We start from the raw sequence: 19401 nt of genomic DNA on the forward strand, positions 1-19401 counted from the left end.
GATAAGTAAGACTAGAGCTTCTTTTACATTTTCAGTTCTTCATGCTATTTTAACACCCTTCAGAGGTACTCATATTGTTTCATCAGAAGTTTTATTAGCTTTGTATGTACGCTTATGTGGTTTATTTATATAGGTTAAAAAGCTTCACATATGCAAGTATCTTTGACAATTGCTTTAATGTTTTAAGTCTAATTTACCATTTTGACTCTACACTCCGATGTCTTACACTTTAACAGAGACATTAGCACTGCCCCTCATTAACAGAAAAGGACAAGCGTTTTGTCATTTTATGAGCCAAACATGGACGTTGTCTGTGCCTTTTGTTTCCAGGTTTTCCAACTATAAACGTATATATTTTCCATTAAATTGTTTTAATTAAAGTGCTTTACAGATTGAAAAAGAGGAAGAGATAGGAATATTCAAATTAAAAGCTTCATTACAAAATCCTCAAATTCTGCAAGTATATTTTGCATAAAACACAGTTGTTCTGTTTTGTTCTATATTAGATATGGAATGAAATATTTTAAGTCTACTGTATAGTCTGTACACTTGGATAACCTTCATTAACATTAGTAATAGTAACATGCATATATCCTGGGGGAGAATACACTTCTAAAAGTATGAAGCTCTTTATCCCTATTTTCTTCATGCTAGCCTACTCATTTAGAGATCATTTTGATACACATCTGTAAAATACATGAGAAGTCCCTCGATTTGCATAAATACCCATTTTTACTGTTTGAAGGACCTCCAGCTACAACTCCAGCATCTTTATGGAAGATGATGCATAATTCTCAATTCTACATCTAGCTATTATTTGACAAGAGGGATGTACTCCATGACATTATAACCTCAAGCTCATTCACTGAACGCAAGATCAGTCAAAATTACTGACACACCAGAAAATTACTCATTTTTTACTTAACTTGTTATACTCTTGAAGGATAGAGTACAATCAAAATTATTGTATATACACATGTGGGTGTGTATACTTTTTCATACACTAACATAAAATCACAAAACATCTGAAAAATTTTTATACAGTCTTTTACATTTCTGAACTATAGTTGATACCAAGTCAAAAGAAATACTGACCAGATGATCTATTAAAAGTCTAGATTTTAACATCATTAAAATCAAAGGGAACTGGCATACACATAACCATCAAGGGTTTGATTTCTATTGTACCAAATATATACAAATTACCAACAAAAACAAAAGACATAGTATGTCACTGCAGCACCTTACTTTGATTAAGACAGTTTGTTTTTATGATTTACAATTTCAGAAAGTGTAACTCTTTGATTTCACATTTTGATATAAAATTCTTTGTCTTGACAACCATTTGTGATAGCTTGAGTACCTATAACTAAATAATCAAAACAGTGGTTTCACAATGATATTCTTTTAGAGCTCTATTGGGAAAAACAAGGTAAGTGAATTTTGTGACTATTTAAAATGATATACAGAGTATGTTCCCCTATAGGCAATAAGAAAAAGAAAAAGGGGGGGACACCCTCTGCAAGATCAAAGTCCAGAAAGAACTGGCACTTAATTTATCATCCTTTACAGACAAAAGACAGTTTTCGTCATTTCAAAAGGATCAGATGTCTTTTATGACAAACTGGGTTTGCAGTTTAATTTACAAATAGAATTCTAAGTAAGCAGTCTTTGCTCTGCCAAAGCAAATGACAAACAGTATAGGTTTTCATTCACACAGCCCTCAGCAGGATAGAAGAGATTAAAATAAAACTGAAATAATTTAGAGAAAACAAATAAATGTTTCAGAAAGTTGAAGAAGATCAAAGCCTGAATTTTCTGACCCCAACTGTACAAGCATTTTTTATTATATTGACCAGTGCCATCAGATCATTAATTAAAAGGAAAGCGCTGGCAGGTGGCAGGGAAGCAGAAGCCGATAATTGGCCCCCTTCTTCTTTTTGCCTTCAAAAACTCTCTCGTTCTTTTGCAAGACATGCCACTAGGCAGACAGAAATGCCTACTTTGTAATATAATGATTAAGATGAGATGAAGAGACTCTTGCGTTTAAAGCAGCTATGCCTAATGAATGCAGCTAGCTTTATAATTATGATCCTACTTTTACAATAAGGAATATGATGTTCCATTCAACATCTCCTCAACTGTCAAAAAGGCAAAAATCTCCAACATAGGGGTCTACACTTGGTGCTTTTCACCCCCTTATTCCTTTTATAGCACTTAGCAAAACCAGGCAAAAATAACTACTAGTAATTCAAGCATCTATATAAGACAGAAAGAATGAAATATCTGTAAGACTCACCACTTCACCAGGTAGGTTGTTCAAGTCATTAAAAGGGGTTTCTAGAGTGTTTGTGTCAACATTTAGCAAAACCACATCCTCCAGTGATTTATTTTTTACTCTCTGTTAAGAGGAATAAAAAAATAGTGGAAAAGCGTTTTACTATGGCATCCTTGTGAAGTACATTTTTATTATAATGTGCTAGATTACAAACGATGATTTTACAAATGACAATAATGAAAAAGACAATATTTTGAGCTTTAGATGTAGGATTTGCAAATTAGATGCAGGATTCAGAGCAGTTTTTAAAAACAATTCCTCTTCATCAAGCAGTAAGGTTATATTAATAATCGAATTATAAGTATATTCAAGAAATGAATTCTTGAAAACCATGATTTACACAAAACACAGTTAGAATATATTGGAACTACACATATCTCATAAGAACGTTTCATTTTCTCATATTTGTGAAAATCAGATAGGATGTTAATTATATAATCAGATGAAAAACAGAAAAAAATAAGTAATTATTTGCAGATGTATGTAAGTCCCAGGCACGGGATGTCTACTACTATTATAGAAGAATGGATGAAACAATCTTTCATCAATTGACTTGACTAGCAGCTAAGAATTAAACGATTTGTTCCTTTCAGGAAAAAATGATAGAACTCTTTTGTATGTGGTCCTACAATAACGCATAATAGTGCAGCCTAGGAAATAATTCCAGAAGGAATTGAGTGACTTCCTTTTAAGAGCAAGCCTTTCTGTTCCATTATTTTCTGACGGAATAAGGAAAACGATCCTAGTCAAGATATAGGCAACGTATGCAGGTCATACAAACCTGATTTGAGAGAACAGAAGGCTATGCCTAGAGTTAAGAAGTATACACGATAGAAGGCTCTTTTTTGGAAACACAAAACTGCTAGTTGCTCAGACTGGGGGAGAACCCACCTCATCAGCTTTGCAAATGTGAATTGATCCTTAGAAACTGCTTTACCAGAAGCGTAAATCAAATAAAGTTCCCAAATCAATTATCAGCTCTGCACGATCTATTCTGTTCACGAGGGTTTGCAGCAATAGGATGAGGGGTAATGGTTTTAAGCTAGAAAAGGGTAGATTTAGGTTGGACATTAGGAAAAAGTTGTTTAATATGAGGGTGGTGGATCACTGGAACAAATTGCCCAGGGAGGTAGTGGAAGCCCCATCCCTGGAGATATTCAAGGTCAGGCTTGATGGAGCTCTGGGCAACCTGACCTAGTTAGAGATGTCCCTGCTCACTGCAGGGGGGTTGGACTAGATGGCCTTTGGGGATCCCTTCCAGCCCAATACATTCTATGATTATGTGATAACCAGACTACACACATAGGCTTAATTGTGTCATCAAATGGTTATTGAAAGACGCAAAGCTATTTATGACCCAGCTATTGCTTACCACTCGGGTGAGTTCTACTGTTTTGTTGTATGTTCGAATTGGAAAAGGCTATCTTTTTGGCAAAAAATACTCATTTCTAAATTAATGGTTATGAACGTTATGGGATGAATCTTAGACTCGGATTTTCAGAGGGACAGGAACATAAATTATCTGGGAAATCAGAATTATGCTCAATTCTGATTGATGGTGACTCCAAAATAAATTTTACCTGTTATTATTGTGAAAATCTGTTGCTGAACCACCAAAAAAGGTAGGAAAAAAGCTATCATTGAGCTATTAGACACAGAAAGAAATCATGATGTAGAGTTTACATGTCTTCATAAACATTTCGAAAGTAAGATTTCAAAGAAGGCCATTTTTTACTTTGTAAAGCATCGGAAGCTTAAATCTTGTAATTCTGTATACTAAAATTCAGGGATTCTTTCTGAAGCATTTCCATTAAAATTATCATTTATGGCACACACACCTCATGCTTACCAGTACGCAGAAGTGTACAGTAAACTTACCTCTATCAAGCTGAAGTGGACGCCAATTAGATAAGGCATTGGTGCACTGAAGAAAAAGTGGAAAAGATCAAGTTTTAAGTACCAACCACTATAACATTTGTGGAGGAAAAAATACGTGAAATCTTGGCACCTATAGTCCCTAATTAGCATTCAGTCTTTAAGCTTGTATCAAATGAACACAGTTGCTACTGAAATATTTTTTTTTACAGCAAAGACAACCACAAAATAAAGGACACTGTTCCTAATTATGGAAGTATGAGCGAGAAGATGTGTACACCTTGCTAACTGGCTTGCCACACATAGTTTCAATTACCAACCATACCATATGGCAGAGCTAACCTAGCAGATATCCCAAAAGCGGTCTGTTTCTAGAACTACAATGGTTGTAAACCACCGTTCTGGAGAATATGGGACCATTTAACAACACCACACTGCAATGCAAAAATCAATAATTCCAGTTTTGTTTCTGAACGTGCTTCTGAAACTCTTCCTTGGTGGGCATTTGGAAGCTGTATAATCTCCTGTTTAACTCAAAGATAGTAAACTTCTCATGTTCAATTTGGATAAGACAAGGAACTATATACTCAAAATAAAATAAATATCCACACAAAGCCTCTGGAGTGAGACCTCCTGCAGTACGCAAGCAAGAAACTGAATTAGGCTAATTTATCACTATTTCCTATAATCTTCTGTTTCTTCCCCTAGTGAATGTGTTTTTGCAACATCTGACCAAGATATACTCAACATCCAGCGCTGAAGGGAAGAAACACCCAACAATCACCATCACACTTTTGGGTACTGCAAGATTACTATTACTAGAGTGAGCAGTAAACAGGCTGGTTTAAGTAACTCAGCGGGAAACAAAATACTAGCTGACCAGAGAGAAAAATAATAAATAAAAATAATCTCAAAAATAAATGGAAGGTAAGATGACTTATACCAAGGTACACAGATAGCTGACATAGAATAATTTCTCCCATTGTATTAATTCGATCACAGATCTGAGCCCCTGGCACTAACTGATTGGTGACTGACTTCCTGAGGCCCAGGGAGAGGCTTCACTCCGTCAGTTCATGTGGCCTCATCAATTTGGTTGCAACTCTGGGAGCAGAAGCAGCAATTCTCACCTGCCTGCAAATACAGCCAGTTTTAGAAAAATCTGTACACACTATGGATTAGCCAATTGCTCTCATTAACAATGTCTCACAGAAGATCGATGCCAAAAAAAAAAAAAAAAAAAAAAAAACCAACCAAAACCCCACAACAAAACAAACCCCAAACAATCAACACCAACACCACCACCCCCCCCCAAAAAAAAAGAACCCAAAAAACCCACAAAACAAAACCTAGACTGACTGAAGCCAAAAGAAGCTTTCATCATGTTTATACTATCAAAATAAAGATTTGCTGAGACTACAAACTGTCAAGGCTCAAGGTTTCTAGTCAATGGAGCTTCCAAACAGGGAAAAGGAGACCTCTATGTCCCCACCCACCTTTTTCTTAACCCAGTATTGAAAAATTTCAGTACCTCCTGACGACTTCAACCAGGCTAAGGCCTTATGCCTTTGTGGACTAAACACAAATTACATGGAATCATAAATGGGTGTCACTGCAGACCAGACACACGCTTATATTCAGCGAGGAATCAGACAGCTTTAAAATACTCTATAATTTTAAGAACGCTTTAAAATACACATATTTAAGCAAGCCACTGCAAATGACTATGACTGACATGTAACTGAGGGTTCTTCTGCTGAATATGCAGCAAAACACATCCTCAGGTTCAGCAAATCAGAGTATCTTAGCATCACAAATAATGTGAAGTGGAGAAACTACAGTGAAAACAAGCGCTGTATCATGTATGCATTTTATGCACACTTGTATTCTTGTATATCGACACTGTTCTAGCAGCTTCACCAGGCCTGTACTGACTTAAAATAGCTGATGATTTGCTCCATTAACGTATCTGTCATTAAAAAGGGTAGCGTGCAGCTCTTTTCTATAGAACAAAGCAACAGCTACATCATTTCAATTCTGAGAAGTTAACAGAATAAAAGTACAAAGCTAATTAGACAAGCAAAGCTTCAAATTGCATGAAATAAAAGTTGCAGGTACGGAAAGTCAATTTGATCATTTTCAGCAAAGAATGAATTTTATTACTGTTGGATTCTGAAGCCTTAACAGCAGAGGTTTGTAATATGTACATGAAATTGCTCACTATGATACTACTGGGAGCTGCTATATAGTTCTTCTCTTGCTTATGCATGTTATTACAAAAAATGTTATTAATCTACAGCATCATTGCCTAAAATAATTACTATGTTATGCAAAACACGCAAGTTAATTGGAAAATAATTGTTCCAGTCTCACAAAAACAGGCATACATATATCCCAATTCAGAAGAGACCAAATCTCATAAAAACATGTGTTGCAATTGTAACTTGAATTTTCTAATTGCATCATATTCTTAACAGAGCACCACTAGAACAGATGCTTTATCATCCACAAACTGTCATACATTCTTACATCAGTGACTTAGTTTGACATGAAATTACACAGATATTTGATTAAATTAGCTTTCTCCTTTACAAAAATTAATTTTATTCAAATAGAATTACTATATGAATGCTCAAGCTTAATTTTTGTAAAAACTTTCTTGAAAGCCAGACACTTACTGGGCCGAGTGCAACAGTATCTTTTTTCTTACTTAAATGTAGAAGAGAAATCAATTCTTAAAAAATATTCAGAAAACTCAATTCTTTAGTAACTCCACTGCATTTTCTTCCTCTAGAGCTAAAATGAAAATTACTTTCACTGTCTAACATTTTGCTGTCTTTTAGAAAGAAATTTATTGACTCTTCTTTTTTGGATGGTTGTTTCAATTTTCACATTGGAGTTCTCATAATGGAATTCAAGGCTGAGATAAGCTACATGGGAAAAAAAAAAAAAATCCATCCTGAAGTAAAGAAATACACAGTATGTTCACACACTGGGCCTTGCAAGTACTCGTAACCTGGCCGATCCCGACGGCATTGCAGTCCAACTGATGCTCAGTACCAGTGGGTTTTGACTACTTTAAGAACATCTGTTACTTTATGTCTAAAATCAGTCTGTGTATCAGGTTGTCCGATAGAACTTAAGAGGCTTTTTGATTAAAAAGGCAAGTGGAAGAATTTAAATCATTTTTTCATATAGATCTGTTTTACTCGAAGATACATTTTTCTTTTTTCATGCTCACAAAATGTACCAGCTAGGCCGTTTATATAATTTATCAAATTCTAACCCCACAGAATTATAACATTTACCTTTACAAAATTTTGAAGATACATAGTCAAATTCATAAGAAAAAATTGTGGATTTCTCTCAAAATATGTTGGACGATTAACATGCAAAAAAAGTTGCCTATAGTTAAATTAGTAGATTTAAATGTGTTTTACCTTTGTTTTAAAATGGCCTTACTCCCTTGGAACTAACAAAATTATCAAGTTGATAACCCCCTACTTCATTTATTTGCATATCATTTCAGAACAACACTAATAAAATGAGAGTTTATGGGAGACATCCCAACAAAGTGAAGCAATGACAAGTAGTTTCTAGGTATGAAAATGCATGTTAAGCTAAAAGGAAAAAGAGACATTTTTATAAAAAAAAAAAAAAAAGGACTTTCCTCTATCAAAATCACACCAAAAATGTAAATATAAAAAAAGAGTAAGAAAATTATTTTATTATCTTTAAATTGACATAATCTTCTTTGATTGTACACTAGGTCTGGCCTAGCATAAACTTTGACCTTATGAATTCATCAAGGTTTTCTAACTTGATACATTATATACCTATAAGGAAAACATTTACTTACTGTTAATACATCAAAATGTGAAGAAAGCTAAGTATTTCATGCGTTTTTATTACACTATTCCAACCTATCTCACAAAAGAACCACTGAAACCAGATGTGACCAGACAGACAAATTTAAATGCACGAAAATCTGAGTTAAAAGGTCTGAATTATAGCTACTGTGGTTAATTAATCAATTGTGCATTTCCTTTCATGAACTTTATATTCCCATTTGAACATCTTTAAAAAAGGGAAACTTCCCCCCCCCACTCTATTGTACTACTGTGAAAAAGAAAAAGGGTTATAAATGAGTTTTATAAGTTTAAGAAACTCCATGCTTCTTTTTAGTGAGTAAAAAAAATTCTCAGGTCACACCACAATGACCTGGAATCTCAACTATTATCATCATCACAAGAAACTGTGTACAGCGTCTAACACTATTATTTCTGGAAACATTATTTGTGCTTAGGAGAGGAAAAAAAAACCACCTTGTAGTATTCAGGATGCACTCTGCATTGAATAAAGGTGTTGATCTACCTTCTGAGAACAGCGTTTATGGATGATACTGAAGGAATTACAAAGCTTCTGGCAGTAAGCTCAAGTAATACAAAAACTAAACAAATACACCCCAGCTCTACCCCCATCTTGGTGCATTTTATCAAAGCTAGGAGGAAAAACAATTAGGACAGAGTTTCTTCAAAAGAAAACTATCATTAAAGATGAAAGGCTTAGCTACAGTTGAAAGTAAAAGGAGGAGTGGGAGAAGAATATTTTATTTCTTTTTAAAAACAATAAATAATATACATATGAAGTATGGGAACTACCACAGAAAAAGATATACCATGGGCAAATATCGTAAACTTGAGGAAAAACTATCAAAGAGACTTAAGGAAACATAATGAGAAATTCTTTGAAAATAAGAAGTTCAATAGACTGGGTGGAGTTCAATGGAACATCAATATTTATAGGTTTCAAAAAAAAAAAAAAACATAAGGCCTAGTAAATATACAAGTATAATTTATTTCTGTGAAGAAAAACATAAATAACAGAAGCATGACTTATGTTGGTAGGCATCTGACTTGGACATGGGTTTTATATATAATTCCTGATCTCCAAAATGGCTTTAAACAGTTCAATTTTCCATCACAGATCCACAGGGTCTAGTTAAAGTGAAAGTCTCCAGGGATGGATACTCCTTGTTTATGGTGCTTTAATAGAAACTCTCATTTGGTATCTCTGGCACTACTACAAATAGAAGAACGCAGAACTCTTCTTAGCCTGAATTCTTGAAACACAGGCACATGGAAACATCACCCCTTGAAGGATCAGAAGTGACTCAAAGTGATTCTTTCTTGTTCAACTTAAAAATTTGCCAAAACCACAAAGTCTGTCATGTGAACAGACACATATCTGGAGAAGCAGAATTCTTATAATGAAAATTTTGGAAGTACCAAAAGGAGATTTTTAAGCACTACTGGGAAGGTGTCAGATAGGACCCTGAACCTGGCTGATTTTAAAGTACAAATATTAAATCATTGTATAGACCTAAGGGAAATACTGATTCTGACTAACATTTGATTCCATAAAAACTCATCAGGTTTTTTCTGAATGCTTCTATGAGCATCATTTATCTCAAGTTAAAACAAATGCCAAATAAAAGAAAACCATAACACAGTCACATTTAAATTATTCAATGCATTCTCTAACAATAAAACAGGAACAGTTATTATAAATGATTCTAAATGCTGCATTGATAGTAATTAGCACTGTAATTCAAGGTGCCAATTCAAACACCATATAAAGGCATGCTGAAATATCTCTAGTCAAGTCATCATTTAAGCATTGGCTTAAGCACTTTCACAAACTGGATCCTGTATATTTAGTCACATAAGTTGTTAGTGTTTCCATCAGTTACTTAGAATTACAAGACAGGTAAGAATCGCAGAAATGGGGATAACAGGTTAGCTGTCTTACCAGCAATAGTCCAGAAGATGTGGAGGAAGTACTGGGATGTAAATGTGTTGCCAATACATTGGATATAACAATGCAGCTGACGCATGAACACAAGCAGTTAACTAGAAATAAAAATACACACATAGAATTGGCAACAAAAAACATGAATAAAAAGAGAATACAAAATCTTAAATTAACTTGTAGACATGTAAGAATCTTAGCCTCCCCAAACCACCTATTACACCATTTTTTAAATTACTTTTAATTGCTTAAATGCACCTATGAAGAACTCTCATATATGCACACAAGTATGACATTTGCAAGAAGTCAGGCTAACAAGTCAAATAAAAGTTAGCCCTGCTCAGTTATTTCCTTGAAAAAAGGAAAATAAACATGCACTGCTTGACGTTTATCATGCTCAAACGTGGGTACTGCCATGAACGTACAGAACTCTAGTGCACCCCAGCTGCACTCAGCTCCACCAAGAAGGAAAGACTCTGGAGTTTTTTGGTCCACATTACTGCTCTTTGGAACAACTGGAATTGATCTGAACCTGCATGAAGCCACAGAAGAGCACTAAACCCAGGAGCAGCATTAACTCTTGTTTGTGTCACTATCTTAATTTCCAAACTACCTTCAAAAAAATGCAAAGTGAATATTCCCCGTGACAGCAAAGCAACTTTATTACAATTTTCCAAAACTCCCTTCCCAAAGCAGAGTCTGGCACTAGCATCACCAGAAAATGAAGGAATCCTTGACCAAGAAAGGAGGTGTTATGATCTGCTTACCACTGAAAATGAACATCCCTGTTTTTCTAAAACAAACAAGCAAACAAACAAAAAACCACCACAAAAAAATCCACCACCCCTAAGAAATAAAATCTACAGAATTGCTTAGAAACATGGTTAAGTTCACTGCTCAAGTCAATAAAATAACGTGCAATACCCAAAGAATTCAAATTTGATCTATCAAATACCACTTTGCCATCAAGTAGTCACTCAAATTTATTTATTTTACTATGCAGCCACAGTTACCACAGAATGAGAAAACATCAAGATTGTGTTCAAAATAAGGTAGCCTATGTCCAGCACACAAAGCACACCAAAACTTATTTAAAAAAAAAAAAAAATTAAAAAAGGAAATGCCCCACGTAGAAGACACCAAGCTTATGGAAAAAGACAGGATGTCCTAATGTTTTATATCACAACAAAATTACTGTCTTGATTTGTGACAAAAGTACAAAATTACTTAACTTGATAATAGCAGTGTTTATTAGACATGTACTTTTGCAGTAACAAAATGAAGAGCTAAAAATAAAATGTAAATCCTGTCCATACAGCAAGTGCTAAAACATTATGGATTTTACAGAAAAAAAAAAAAAAAAAACAAACCACAAAAAAACCTCTTTGTGGAACAGATCAGCAGTTAAAGCTTTCATACCCTGGCTGTCTTGGACATTTAGACTTGTAAATAAAAATAATACTGCAATTTCGTACATGTATTTCCACATTAAAAATGAAAAAAAAAGTAATTATAAGACCATTGCAGCAGAAATCACCATGCACAATTACAATTTGTGCAGCATAGTTTGCTCAGCATTCAGATTAATATAACACGATTAAATATGGAAAAGAAGAGGGTCTGAAAGCTCCTGAGGGATATCATTAGGGCAAATTGCCAAAGAATGAAACATGAGCCAGTCAGGAGAGTCTGGAAGCTGCAGTAGTACCAAGGGACTTGAATGTTCGACAGTTGGAGCTTCAGTAACGTGTGAACTGCAGGTTACGGTATCAGGAGACTCTGTTCACTGACACACAGAATGTCACTATTGACCAGCGAACTGCCCGAGCCTGACAGCTATGCTACAGAAAGCCAAGTATATCATAATTCCGTATTTAAACTCCTCGTTTCAGATTAACATGTTGGTTTTTTAGCTTTACATCAAACCTCTTCAACTACTCTCATTTTAGACTTATAATAATGGCTATTTTAATAATTACTGTGTTGTTACTAAGAATTAATTGATTTGGGGGAAGAAATAAGTGAGTATCTTATCCCTTTTCTACACAGTGGGATTTATGAGTTTTATTTCCATATCACCTCTCTCTGTAGCTTAACTAACGCTACTGCTAGTGCTGTCAAGCTCAGCATCATGTTTTTAGCTCTTTTACTCAAAATGGGTATGGAATTACTAATTAGTATGTCCACATACTATTGTACACAGTATATAAATTTCAAACTGCCACTACCTATATAAAATTTAGCATTTCATATACTTCAATCACAGACTGAAATAAAGCTGAGGATACCATTATACAGGATACCTCTCAATGTATACAGCTACCTCCTCCTCCTCTTAACAGGCAATCTTAAATTATGAATCAAGATGACTATACTATTTGCATGAAGAAATATTTTCCTGCCTTATGCATATGTCTGTGTTACATTTTAGTTCTCTCTTTAACAGAGGAAATGGACAATTCCTTAAAAATGTTTTAAGTTTTATTAACTGTCTTGTTTTACAATCTATATTTTGCTGTGGCACTCAGACTGGCATCTATTTAACATTTTTAATTAAAAAAAGTCTACTCAATTTTAGCATTTCTAATAGGAAAGGCAAAGATTTGATTACTTACACATCAAGGTTTTGTTGTACTGTTTCTTGCTTTTCTATTTAATAACATCTTAATGTAACATCTTATTTAAACATTTCCATCTCTGCTGCTTCAGTAGGTTTCCAAACATTTTAGTATGGCATGAATATGTTTTATAGTTTCCTGTTGTATACAGCCTGTAATACAAGCAGCTATGGGATTCTGCTGCTCTTCAAACTGTGTGACATTTTAATACTGTGCCAACTCTGCCTTTAAGCAAATACTGATAAGATAATTATGGATTTCATATTAAAAACTGCACACTTTCTGGCAAATTCTCTTTTTGCCTTTTTTTTACTGTTTCAACAGTGACTCCATTTCTCAAACTCATTAGCTATTTAAATACCTTACCTCTTTAACTGACATATTCACTCTTTAAATTGAATGGGGACTACTGCAGATCTTGGAATAATGCTGCATGTCTGAAGTAACCAGACAGTTCAAGAGATCTGAAAAGCATTTGGGGACAAGGTACAATCCAACTGCTTACATCAGAACTCTGAGGTCTATAAAGGCGACACTGGATTTGGGGGGTGACTGATAGCATCTGCGCTTTGGAGCAGAGCCAGCCAGGGCCCCAGCCGGCACCCTGCCAAACACTGAAGGAGGAGACGGCAAGGCGGAGAGCGCAGCACAAGCTCCTAGGTGCAGAAACGAGCATCTGTTGCTTGACCAAGTGGGGAAATCTTTTGCAGAAAACAATTCCTTACACCATTTAGGGAAAAAAGCCTTTGTATGGAGCCTGTCTGCTGATTGTTACCTACTCCAAACGGAATTAGCAAGATCCACCTTTTAAAAACAATTTGTAAGAAGAGAAATATAATAGATCAGAAAAATCTCTTTTTCAAGACAGGTGGTCGTTATCCTAAATTATCTTGAAGTTGCCTTCAAGGCTGTGTACAACCTTACCTATTTTGCCAGTGACAACTGGAGATGACATCAACTGTGGTCCCCTTTACAGATAAGCTTACTTACATAAGGTGAAAGCATCTGTCCAATAAAATTTGCTACATATTTATGTATACACACTCATATCATTGCTTAACTCTGCAGTTTGCTAAAAAGTCTTAAATTATAGCACACTGCTGCAGAATCTAGTTACTGCAAATCTGATAGTTTATTACATGTTTTGAGGCAACAAATGATGTTGAGACATTCTCTTGTAGTCCACTGCACTAGAAAAGACCTACCAGAGTTGTGTTTCTATCCATAACAAGATGGGTGGGCAGTTTTCAAGCAAAGTTTTTGTCTGTTGAAACCCATTTATCAATATTGAACAGAACTTTTAATATTTCTGCTTCCAACAGGTTTGATTTTTAGTCTGTTTTTCTCCACTTCAAAGAATGTCTTCTAGTTTAAACAACTTTTATTTCAAAAATAAATCTAATAATGGTTTTAAAATTGGTTTAAATAATGTGGTTTCAAATTACATAACAATATGAGTCAAGTGACTTGAACTAGTTAAAAAACAACTTTTAACAAAAACTTTCAATGTTCAACCCCTTAATAAATAGACAAATTTTATTTGAAATCCCTAGCATTTGCACTAGACATGAAAAGAAGTTTCCTGTCCCATTCTATCAGTAACGAATTTACTAACATTACTGAGTACAACTGAAAACGTAGTGATTCTGGTACAATAATTTTATCTTTGTCTCCTAAAACAAAAAAAAATGCTGAAACTACTTGTGCCTTGTGATAATACAGTCTCTCCAAACAGTGGGACACCACGTTACAAAGTTTGTTAGCAAAATTCATTATTGCGTGTCAGTAAACTGATTACTACCGAATCCCTGCAAGACCGAATTAACGCACAAATTCTAGAGAATGATGAGTTACTTTCCACCTTATGGCAATAAGCAGCCACTTGGGAAGCCTGTTGTTCAAAACCTGCGCACTGCTGAACAGGAACAGTCAGGAAAAGTTTTCATTCAAGAACCTGATCAAAGCAGGTTTACCTGCTCCCGGGAACATGAAGAGTGCAGCTCCTCCCTATCCCTCATGCGGATGCAGCAATTCTAGTGTGTGTATCTGCTACCCCAATGCTCACTTCTATCAGTGAACCTTTCCACTCTGGATTTCAAAGGGACTGGCCTCTTTTTTTTTTTTTTTTTTTTTCTCTCTCTTTTAGTTTTTGCTAAAACACTGTGACATGTCTAGAGCCATACTTTGGCTGAAAGATCTTCTGCAGACTTACACATTATGTTTATTTGATAACTATTATTCATATCATTTCAATGAGTAACATGAAAATAATTATTCTGTATCCTGCACAGAACTTACCTGGCAGTTACTTTCTATCTATATAAATAATTTTCTTCAAAGCCTTTTCTATAACCCAAGGTAAAAAGAGAGGCAGAGCAGAGGTGGCAAGATTTGCAAACACCGCAATGCACAAAGTAGAAAGACAGAAACTGATTAGCAGAATCTTGTCAGAAAGCCAAAAACGGCAACAGAAGTTAGACAAAACGCTAAAGTAAAATTAACCTGTGATACCGTACAACCCTTCAAAATCTACTGTAAGCAACTAAAGAACTACTGTGATAAAACCATTTCCTGAAAAATTCTCAAACACTGTCAATCTCTGTCAACACCATGTCCAGAAATGGGTACTGGTGTGCTCTCTCCCTCCTCCCTCACAGTCCCATTGGGCCAAAGAACTGCTTCCCTCCCACTGCCTTGACCACACATATGTTGAAAGATGCCAAAGATTCTGTTTAGTTATCTCATCTACTTATTAATACCTATAGCAATAATTGTAGGGGATGGGTCACCATTTTACCACAATTCCAGTAGCTACTATCAACCTGGACCAACTCTTATTGCTGTTACCCCAATACTCCCAGTTCAAGAGAATTTCTGAGAAACCAATATCTGCTTCCTGAAAGGGGAACAGTTGTACAGGTGAAAGGAAGCCTCTCTTCTACATTATCACAACTCCTAAGATTACCAGCTTTGTTAGAGCAGCATCCATATCTAAATCTTGTTTGATCAGGAATGAGATCAGGCCCCAAACCTGTTAACAGATACTTAACGGTTGCTAAGACCTACCTTCCCATCCATTTCTTGAATGGGTGGGGGAAGACTGCTGGGAAGTAAAAGTGGGAAGGGAACCTTGTTTTTGCCAGTTTACAACAGAGCGTAAATCCCTTCCCAGTTCTAAAGAACAGTCGGACTAAATCATAAATGTAGTCCATTCTGCTGGCATTGGTGAGAAGTCAGAAGTCACTGATGAAAAAAATTTAGCAACCAAAGAGAACAGAGTATACTGTCCAAGGCAAGATATCCAAAGCTACTTCTTATGTATTTCTTTAATTTAGCTCCTGGCTAATCGTTTCCCATCTGCCATCCCCATAATCTTTAAGAAAAAGAGGACCGACCTTAAATGAGCCATAACGCATTTTCCTCCTGTTGGCAAGATAAGACCCCCAGCTTTCCTCTCACACAAGAGAGAGGGGAAGGGAAATATATTTCCAACCCACAGAGGAAAATTTTAACTTTTTCCATTCTGAAAATTAAATGTGAAAAAGAAAACACTAATATAAAAAAAACCTTATTGTCTCCTGGCTTTGGGGTTTGGTTTGGTGGGGGGGGGGGGGTTATTTTATTGTATTTAGTATTATTCACTTCCTTTTATCATAATTTCTTGGGGAAGAAAAGGAAAGAGAAGAGTGCTATTCATTAATCTGACAGCACTTCATATACAATCAATTTCATTCTTTTCTTGCAAATCTTGATTCACGAAGCAGCATTATGGCATCATTCTTGTGCATTAGTTTGGAAGGGAAAAGACTGCAGACACGGCTTGTTCCTTGCCTATGGCTCCAGGAGTGACACTGGAAGCTAAGCAGAAAATAAAATTGAAGTGGTAGTAGACAGGTGAGCGCTCAACAAGGAATACCAGGGGCATACTGTGCCTATACTAAGGACCTACATGCACTTTTATAGATAATCAGAGCTATCTATATAACAAAGCAGGTGTGGGTGGCATGGAAAAAACCCACATAACTTAAGTTACTCAATTTCTTCATCCCACAAAGGTTTTTAGTATTTTCCACAGGCTCAAAACGGAACTTCTGGAAGTTAGTTGTCAGTTTCCGAACCTAACACATTACAGATCAGGTTAACTAACAGGTCTCTTCTGATACTCATTTGTCCTATAATAAACTAATTATGCTTCTATATATCATCTGTTCAATGATTTCAGTTTCCTCATATTTCTTCATTTCACCTCTGTACATTCTTGATAATTTGTTTATTCTCATTTTGACATTCATTTATTTCCTAACTTCTTTATCTCTTCCTCTCTCACAAAAACACAGAACACCACAAAAATACACGTTTTCGTCCATTTTCCTGACCATCTCCTGACTCCCCCTTTCCCCCTGCCTTTATTTTATGACCTGTCTCCATGGAGGAAGAGCTACTCTCCCATAAACCAAGGGCTGTTTCTCACTTCTGAAAGGAGAGCTTCCAGAAAAATAATTTTTATTAACATCTCCTCCCCCAGAGTAACTCCATGGTATGTTCTTCTGCCATATACTAATTAAGAAGCAGCAGGGAACAGCTTCCTTGTGAATAGCTGACAGACAACTTCTTTACTGTGAGCAAGAGTAGAGATAACCACTGACTATGTTATAGTTCATCTTGTCATTGGTGAATTTTGGGAAAAAAAAAAAAAAAACAACAAACACAAAACCAAAGCAGCAGTGGCTGTGAAAAGGAGGAAATCTTGCCATAATGGCACACGAGAACAGAGTGTTGGTATTACACTCACACACCCTTCAGTAACTCCACATCTTACGCTTCACATGACCACCAATTACTTCAGTGGTAATTTTTCATGGGGCAAGACAGTTCTGGTCAACAGAATATAGACTCTCACTTTCAGTTCTCATTCAGACCAGCCTCAAAGGACTCGGTACTTAAAGGCTTCTCTTAGATTGCATACGCCCACAGCAGCACCGGCACGGGCTCCGCACAGCATTTTGTCCAGGCAGTTTTTACTAAATTGCCAAAGGTTATATGAATTGGAAAAAGAAATTGACTTTTGCCCAAGATTATCTTAATCTTGGATTTATTCTTTTTCCCCAAAGTGCTTATTAAGTGAAAAGGTTAATTTTTAAATTAATTTGTAGATCTTTTTGTCTACAGACTTTTCTTTTCCAGTGTGGTTTTTTGTTTGTTTGGAGTTTGGGATTTTTTTAATAAAACCCATGACACAGTTCTTCATGATTTACATAGACGGCAGGTAATAGCAATCTGCAACTTTTTCTTGTTTTTTCCCCCCTCTCAATAAAAGAATTTTCATAATTTGCTGACCACACATTTCAATTTCTTTTCACAAATTCTTTCACAATTTCTCCTAATATTACGCTGTGGCAATGGGAAAACTATTCTAAACTTCAAGACTGGGAGAGCTTTCTAGGCCTAGCTGTATATCCTAATCACATTGGTTCCATATTGACATCTCTTCTAGCTTCATTGTTTTAAGTACACTCCCTACTGGTGTCCCAATGGGACCTTAACTGCACCCACAACAGGCACCTCTGCCTAGTTTATCTTAGACTGCTTACACCTGAACTATAAAAAAAATAAAATTATTATTAAACACCACTCATCTACTCCCAGACCAAATGGTCTAATTGACCTAATATTCCAAAATGAATTCTAATTATGCTTCTGGGAGCTCAGTGAGTATCAGTGGAATATGTGTTCTGCCTTGTAAGTTAATGATAAATTCCCATCCATTTCTTCCTTTCCAAGAACTAAATTTAGCCCTTGCACATTTCCACCCACTATGTACTACGACACAAGAATTTGAGATACACATTAAATTTTAAATCTGTAATTTTTTGCATTATTGGAATGTATTATTTACAACGGATCTGCCATACACTTCCTAAATACATTTTTAGATAAAATTCTGACTGCACTACAGTGCACAATTAAAATAAATTAGATGCTACAGTTTGTTAATCGGAACTGGAAGCACCACCCTAGCTATAAGGCAACGTGAGGACGTCACTAAGCTGTATGACAGCGCCCAATGCCACTATTTTCTCCAACACGGAAGGCCTGTATGGAACCAATTGTTCCACTGCCTTGGATCCTTAGTTTGCACCAGAGAAGCAGCTCTATAAACAGCCAGTTTTGAACTCAGAAACATAAAAAAAGAGGAGCTTTTTGTCTTACCAGGGTCCACACTAATGTGCTCCAAAACCACACCCCAGAGATCTGACCTAGTCCAAAGCAATGCCTGGCGGCTTTTTAACCATATCCATGAATCTCCAACATGTAAACTGTAGAGAGATTTAAGTGATGTGAGAGTAATAGACAACCACCACTGTTGTTTTCCGATTCAGTTGATGATATTACTGCCTTGGGACATACAGATTTTGGAATAAACTCAAGAATCACTGATTTAGGGTCATATGCAGGAGGAGCAAAGGGATTCACAAGGTAATGTGTTTAGAGTAAGGGGTGTTTTGCTATCTCTAGCGGCTAGTATTGCATTCTCCAAGGACCCTCTGCGTCTTCCCAGTGCCTGAGTATCCATGGATAGTGTGACCATACCTGAGCAAGATTAAGGAGGCAAGGAACATGAAACCACCGCTCAGTCCAACTCACTGTGGTGACTCACGGCAACTGCAGAAAGCTCTCTTTGCACATAAGCAACAGTAAAAGTGATTTCACAGATATATCTTTGTGTGTAAATTTATATTCGGTGTTCCTTCACCACAA

General features: G+C 35.9%; 1 protein-coding gene across 2 annotated transcripts in view; it reads right to left on the reverse strand.

Moving 5' to 3' along the window:
- The window catches only part of DENND1B (DENN domain containing 1B), a 159575-nt gene that overhangs the window by 48540 nt on the left and 91634 nt on the right, over positions 1-19401 (reverse strand). For both annotated transcript variants that reach the window (XM_086462730.1, XM_086462729.1), the window contains exons 11-13: positions 10025-10125; positions 4217-4262; positions 2300-2401 (exon numbers count right to left, since the gene is read on the reverse strand). In XM_086462730.1, the coding sequence (XP_086318856.1) occupies positions 2300-2401; positions 4217-4262; positions 10025-10125 (249 nt within the window). The remainder of the gene's footprint in view (positions 1-2299; positions 2402-4216; positions 4263-10024; positions 10126-19401) is intronic.

The sequence above is a fragment of the Leptosomus discolor genome, chromosome 3, assembly GCF_034619465.1.
Source record: "Leptosomus discolor isolate bLepDis1 chromosome 3, bLepDis1.hap2, whole genome shotgun sequence".
Lineage (NCBI taxonomy): Eukaryota > Metazoa > Chordata > Aves > Leptosomiformes > Leptosomidae > Leptosomus > Leptosomus discolor.